General features: G+C 46.7%; 1 protein-coding gene across 1 annotated transcript in view; it reads right to left on the bottom strand.

Moving 5' to 3' along the window:
• RALGAPA2 (Ral GTPase activating protein, alpha subunit 2 (catalytic)) overlaps window positions 1-6603 on the bottom strand; it is a gene marked incomplete at both ends in the record, with an annotated part of 56329 nt that overhangs the window by 29586 nt on the left and 20140 nt on the right. Inside the window, 7 exons of the mRNA XM_010136774.1 lie at window positions 1213-1377; window positions 1915-2152; window positions 2866-2977; window positions 3388-3536; window positions 4108-4245; window positions 5126-5299; window positions 6336-6563. Of these exons, the coding sequence (XP_010135076.1) occupies window positions 1213-1377; window positions 1915-2152; window positions 2866-2977; window positions 3388-3536; window positions 4108-4245; window positions 5126-5299; window positions 6336-6563 (1204 nt within the window). The remainder of the gene's footprint in view (window positions 1-1212; window positions 1378-1914; window positions 2153-2865; window positions 2978-3387; window positions 3537-4107; window positions 4246-5125; window positions 5300-6335; window positions 6564-6603) is intronic.

The following is a 6603-nucleotide window of genomic DNA, read 5'->3' as shown; positions in this document are numbered from 1 at the left end:
CCCTGCTGATATAGGAGCCATTGGTGATCACATTGGTGATCCCCTGAAAGCCAGAATAATTGCCTTTTTTAATGACCAGGAGCCACAAAATGAAACCAGGGGCTTCTTACATGTGAAGTTCATCCTCCTACCTGACTACCTGCTCCCTACCAAAACAGCTTTTCCGACTAAAGGTAGGAAGTGCCTTTAATTTTCTCACACATAGCCAAGAGCAGTCCTTGCTGGCCAGTACTCCCCGGCTCTCGCTACTGCTCTGGTGAGAAGTCTAGGGCAGAAACACTGTAGCAGAAGAGAGGAAGAAGTCTCTGCTGGAGCACAGTTAGGAACTTGCCAGATTTAATAACAAAATAGACACAGAGGATGAACTGACTCTGTAACAGAATGTTTTGTGGTCTCAGCTGAAGACCATGGTTTGGTCAGGAAGCCTCTAGCCACAAAACCATACTGAATCACCTTCGGGTTCTCCTGGTGAGAAACACGGCCGGTCTGTCCCGAACGAGGAAGGAAGCTGTGCAGTGAACTAGCTCCTGTTCAGAAGCAGGAGGTTCTCTGTGGAGAGTTTTGAGCCGCAGCCCACTGAAGTGGAACGCACAAACATGCTACCACTCAATAAAGAGATCAAATTCAGGCTGCTGAAATGCTTGAAAAAATCAGGTATCTGTTCAACGCCTGGGGTGTCAGACAGCCCACCATCGTTCCTCACCCCTGTTCTCCCTTCTCGCCTTTTCCTCTTTCCAGAAGTAGAAAACAAAGAGAGAAAAAAGGAAAAGGAGAAGCTGCACATCCCTCATCATGCTAATTAAAAGCAGGCAAATAAAGCGAGTAAGACAGGGTGACACTGCTCATTAAGCGTCGGGTTTAGCTGTGCTCCCAGAGAGGTGTGTGACAGGTCAGGAGCAATAGGTACCATCCGGCTGATGGTGACGGATGCTTTCTCATGAACCGATAAGAACACCATAACGCACAGGACTGACCTGCCACTAAACACAGGGTGTTTCAGAGCATTCATTTAGAGTTTTCCAGAACACTTTGATTCTGTATTCTTACTGGAAGTGGTCAGGAGCTGCCTCCAGACGCAGGCAGGCCACACCTCTGTCAGGCACGGACCTATTAAGGTGCCTAGCTTTCGGAAGCAGCCACGACTCAGAGGCAGACGTAAAGCCCGAGCGCCACGCGGTGTTTGGGAACAGAAGCATTTAGTTATGGTCTAACCTGTTGCTCTTTGACGAACAATATTTCTTGCTTTCTCAACTCCTGGGGCTCCAGAGGTTGTAGCACTTCTGAACCTCATGGGCTCCACAACTTCAGGGTGACTCTTCCAGCTTAGTGAAAAAGATCTTCCCACTACAGCTGTCTTCTGAGGCTCTAAAACTCCACCTTCGAGAGAAACAAAATCCTCCAGCACTGTCTGCTGTCTGCTACAGGAGGAATGGACTTACAAGTACCCAGACATGAAAAATACTAAACTCTTCAGCCACACAGAGGAATTTTTACTATTCATAAAGAACAATCACCACTTCAACTACATGCATCAACTGCAAGGTGGCACGTGGATGTAGCTTAAATACCGTAACTAATAAAGTTCAATAAAAACACATGGGAAAGAGATTTTTCACTGGTGGCTATGTCAGACTACAGCACAGGATGCCACGTTTTGTTTCTGCCCCCCAGAAAAGGCTGATTTTAGAGCGTACTAAAACCTGCTAAATAGCTGCCTTCTACTGACCCCAATTATCTTTCCTCCCACAAGGAAGGGTGAGAACACATGACTCCAAAGCTCTTCACATTTGATTAAACAAGTTCTTACAGCCAGAGTGAGCAGTATTTAATGTTAGATTAAACTAAACTATATTTTAAGATTAAACTTAAATATTTAGCTTGTTGGCTAAAAAAAGCCCTGCAGCAGAGACTCACCTTTTCCTCTCTGCTTCTTCTCTTTTTGTTCACTGAGCTTATCCAAGGGTAAGTTGGTCATTTCCACTCCGTAGACGGTTCTTGCCAGCACCACTGTCAGGGAGTCCATGATGTTGGCCCACTCGTTGATGAGCTCCTCCCAGTCCGTCAGGGTGGACAGAACGCTGAGCAGCTCATCCCACAGCTCCCGAGAGATGTAAACGCTCAGGTTTGCTCTGATCCAGGCCACAATGAGGGTCTGAGAGAAAAGAAAGCAGGGACAGTTCAGGCATTTCTGCCAGGATTAACCCAGCACCCCAGCACCGACCGTGTATTCGCACTGACTGCCCATGAGGCACAGATATTCTGCATGGCTGGTTTTCATCCAAAAAACATTCCCAGAAATGGGTGGGTAAATAATTGTGCAAGTTACTGACTATGGAAATCTGAAAATTCTGAAATGTGTGTTTCCGGTGGTCTGTATGTTCCCAGGTAAACTGAAATAATACACTGTGTAAAAGAGGAATAGAATGAAGAACTGCCTCCTCCACCGACAGATCGATGGCAGTGATCGAGCCACGCCAGTGACACGCAGCCCTAGACACTGCAGCTGAGCATGTAAAGTATGATACGACCTAAAAGTGTTTTCACCTCATTCCACTCTGATCTGCCAGGAAAACGCCTACATCAGGCTTACATGTCAGAGACACCCATTGAGGACATCCCCCAAAGAGACTGTGCCCGCCTGCTCCACCACCGCTTGTGACAGAGCCCGAAGAACAGACCACATCGACCTGTCACCCTCGGTCAGGAACAGTTTTCACAGCGACTTGGATTTCTGCAAAGGAGGATTTTGTCATGTTTCACAATCCTGTGCTATAGTACCTCACTAAAACTACAAGTTATCATCATGGAAAAGCAACACAAAACCCCAGGAAACACCAACCCACAACCAAAGCCCCAGACACTCACTCGGAAAAGTAACCCCGACATGCTTTGAGCGAACGTATCCTTTACTTGGCTGTCTTTTGGCTTCTGCATCACGGCCTCTGTTATTCTGAGGAGGATCTGTAACATCTGCTCCCTGGTTCCAAAACAAAACGGTACTGTTGGCTCACATGTTCTATTAAGGGTCCTTGCGATTTTCACGTACCAACACCCCCTCTTAATTCTCCAGCAAGCCCTGCTTAGCGAGAAAGTGATCGCGCTTCAGCCTCCACAGACCATCTGCACAATAGCAGTAGCTGGTTGTGGACTGTAAAAGCTAATTTTTGAGAAGGTGAAGAAAGGAATGGAAATACAGCCGGAACCTTGAAGTCAGATAGTGCAATGGTGCAGACTCGACAGAACCTGAGACCTCACCCATCAGTCACAAGTGGGACTTACATAGTGCGGTCTGCCCCGACAACGCTAGTCTTCCCCTGCCCAACAATTCTCCCATAATGTTGGTATGGTGACGATTTTCTCTTAAATGATGCAGAATGTATTATTTACCATGTCTTTTTATCCATTGATAGTTCCATTATCATGCGCCTGAAGATACTCAGAACTGCTTTGCAAGCATCAACTTGCTCCTTCAGAAGCACCGGGACTTCAACACATGGTTCCAGTAAGAAAACATTCGCTGAGTTTGTCAGGAACACCTTCAAGAGAGGCATTTACAGTCAGTTTACGAGTGTCAGGAGTAAAAAAGGCAAGGCTTACAATGAAATACCTGTCCTCCTCCAGTCAAACCCTTCCTTTCCTCAGAGCAAGCTTCACGTTTCACCTCTCCATTTTTCTACATCATTCAGGTGAGAAGGCGGGTGCCTTTCTGACCCCACAAAGGCTCACGCTGCGCGGCGCCGGGTTTGTCGGTGTCTCTCCTGTTCGGTCAGGCAGGAGCACCATTCCTCCAGCTACCCATTGCCCAGCACTACGTGCTTGAGCAACCACCAATGTTTCCAATAAATGAGGTTCAACGCAAGCAAATGTACAGTTCTGGCTAGAAAAAAAATGAACCTTCTGCCTTAAAACACAGGGATCTGGCACAGGTACGGTCACGGGGCTTAACAGTTATTTTTAAAAGGTGACAAAGGAAGTCCAGATTGTATCTGTCAAAACCCACCAACTGCTGGAGGCTGTTCTCCTCAATCTCAGGGACTGTACTGCAACTGTGGTGTAAATCACATGGTCACGGAAGTTACCACCAGGCGCCCTGTCTACGCACCGCACCTGTAACGCCGCTTGAGCACCAGCTTTGACGTTTTTGTCCTCGTCCTCTACCACGCAGCCTCTGTTAACGGCGCTGGTGAAGGAGTACGTTCTGCCCCAGCTGGAGGAGCGCTTATGGCCCGAGTGGTCAGAGGAGAGCTTCAAAAACACGACAGAGAGGAAAGGGATACAGCCGCATTTATTCAAAACCACTTGAAACAGCAAAAGCACAAGGGGGAACTGGCGCGTCCACCCTTCGTTACTTCGAGCTAGCAATGCCTGTCCATCATCTCTTCATCTCTGAGCCAACAGACAGCATGTGGAACTCAAAGGTTCACAGAAGTTTTCAGAGTCGTGTCATTTAGAATATTTTATATAATAATTTGAAGTCAGTGACTGCAGTAACATTTCAATTTAAGCCTGGCAAAACAATAAATCCCCTACAAAAACAATCTGCAAACCCCTGTAATTCTCACTGTGTTTTGCCAGCTCGAACCTCTCAGCACAGAACTTCCCTTTACACAGCTCCAGAGTGTCAGTGCTGTCAAGTCAGTCTTTGCTGATGGTTCAACACAGGATACTGAACAGACTGCACAGAACTTGCATCCACACTTTATTTTCCTAGCCCAAGGTGTCTGAATCCAAATATTTCACCCACTATACGCAAACTAGTAGATGTTGTCAGTTCTACCACCAAAAGGAAATAGTCCTGCATGCCCTGGGCCAACAGTCAGTGTAAATCGCAACACTACAGAACACATCAGCGTTGCTGCCATTAAGTTCTTGCTGTCACATTTGTCTAGACAGGGAAAAAATCAACAAATTATATGTTTCAAAACAGCTGCAATCTCTCCCTGCACTCCAGAAGGGCTCCTCAATACTCAGGATTTATTTATATTTCTGAACCTTAAACAAAAGCATTTTTAAATCTTGATTTTCCACACTTTTTTACAACTGTTGCTCATTTACAAAATGAGTTTAAAACCTAGATCATGTCTCGTAGGTGAACAGAATGAGGTGAGTAACACTGATACCGTACATGCTTCCCATCCGTCTGCACTGCCGAGTCCTCCGCGCTGGCCACAGCATCCTGGTTGTCCTCTTTCTTGTCTGGCTCCTCCATGAACACTGGCTTCTCTTGCAGTATCCACTTGCGATACACCTTGACCACTTTCCGCGTCGCAGAGATATCGGAAGGCGGCAGTAAAAAAGCCTGAATTGAAAAGGTAACTCGTTTCACCGTGTACAGGACGTGGATGTGCAGGCACCCACACACCTCCGCCCGCAAACAACACAGCTCCGAAGAGAAAGGAAACACGATTTCTGCCTTTGTGTCTGTGGCAGAAGGAGCTGCGATTAATCAACAACCTACGCACAGTCCTGCGCGGTTCACAACTCGTAACTGTTAACTCCAAAGGACTTCCCTGCTGTCTTGGTTCAGACAAAACCAGCCACTCAACCCTTCCTCACCACAGGTCTGGAAACCAACACAGTGCATTTATTTTCAACGTGCTGCTCAGTGCCAGTACCTGGGATTCATTCTGTGAGAAGCCCTCTCTGAAGCTTACAAAGGCTACACTGGCTGCTTCTCCATGCTTCGGGAGGTCTAAAATAAAATATAGCAACAGAAGACCTTTGCCCTGCAGTGAACAGGCCCAGAAACCAATGTCTGAAAATGGTGTAAAAAAGCATATTTTACCGAAAAAATTAAAAATTATATCAATATGCATTATATTACAAAATCACTGAAAGGGACAAAGATACATTTTTCACACTACAAGAAGGTCCTTCCAAGCGGGAAGAGAAAGCCCACTGTCCATGATTAACAGGGCCAAAAGCTCCAGCGCTGCACTGCAGAGTACTCGCTGAGGGTGTATTTTCCTATACCCCGATAGCTGGAAAAACATTACACCACCTTAAACCTCAGCAAGAACCTTACTAGGCCAGGAACAAACTTGCAAGCCCATAGCTCTTTACACAGCTTTGCATTACATCATAATATCAAGAACAAATAGCGTGGCCCAAGTAAGACATGCTGCCATCTAGCAGCAGCGACAAGCTTCTGTTCCCGTCACAATCTCATCACTTTATCGTTAAGACTGCACATCGGAAGGACTCCAAACTAAAGGAGTGCCGGTGCAATTAGCACCCAGTTTGACCCGTTACCTGACCAACAGCCTTCACAGTGCTCTCTCTCAAAACCACAACACTTCCCTTAAAAGAAAACCACAACAAACACAGGCACTTACCTGTCGAAACACCTCGTTGACAAAGTTAACGTATCCTCGCGTTGATAAGAGAATCCTCTGCACCATCTCGTAGACGGTACGGTGCTGCTCTTCGATGCTGCAGAGGCTGGAATTGCTGAGCCTTCTGTCAGACAAGGTGCTGCTGTTAGAATGGCTTCTCTCCTGCTCGCTCGCGTGGGACACGCCAGTCTCCAGCTCTGCGGTTTTATCTTGGTTTACACCAACAGTCTACCCAGAAGAAAGCACACGCCTCATTAACTAACGGAAA

The sequence above is a fragment of the Buceros rhinoceros genome, unplaced genomic scaffold, assembly GCF_000710305.1.
Source record: "Buceros rhinoceros silvestris isolate BGI_N320 unplaced genomic scaffold, ASM71030v1 scaffold13635, whole genome shotgun sequence".
Lineage (NCBI taxonomy): Eukaryota > Metazoa > Chordata > Aves > Bucerotiformes > Bucerotidae > Buceros > Buceros rhinoceros.
Note: the sequence above shows the minus strand (reverse complement) of the source record. Positions and strands in the feature narration are given on the sequence as shown.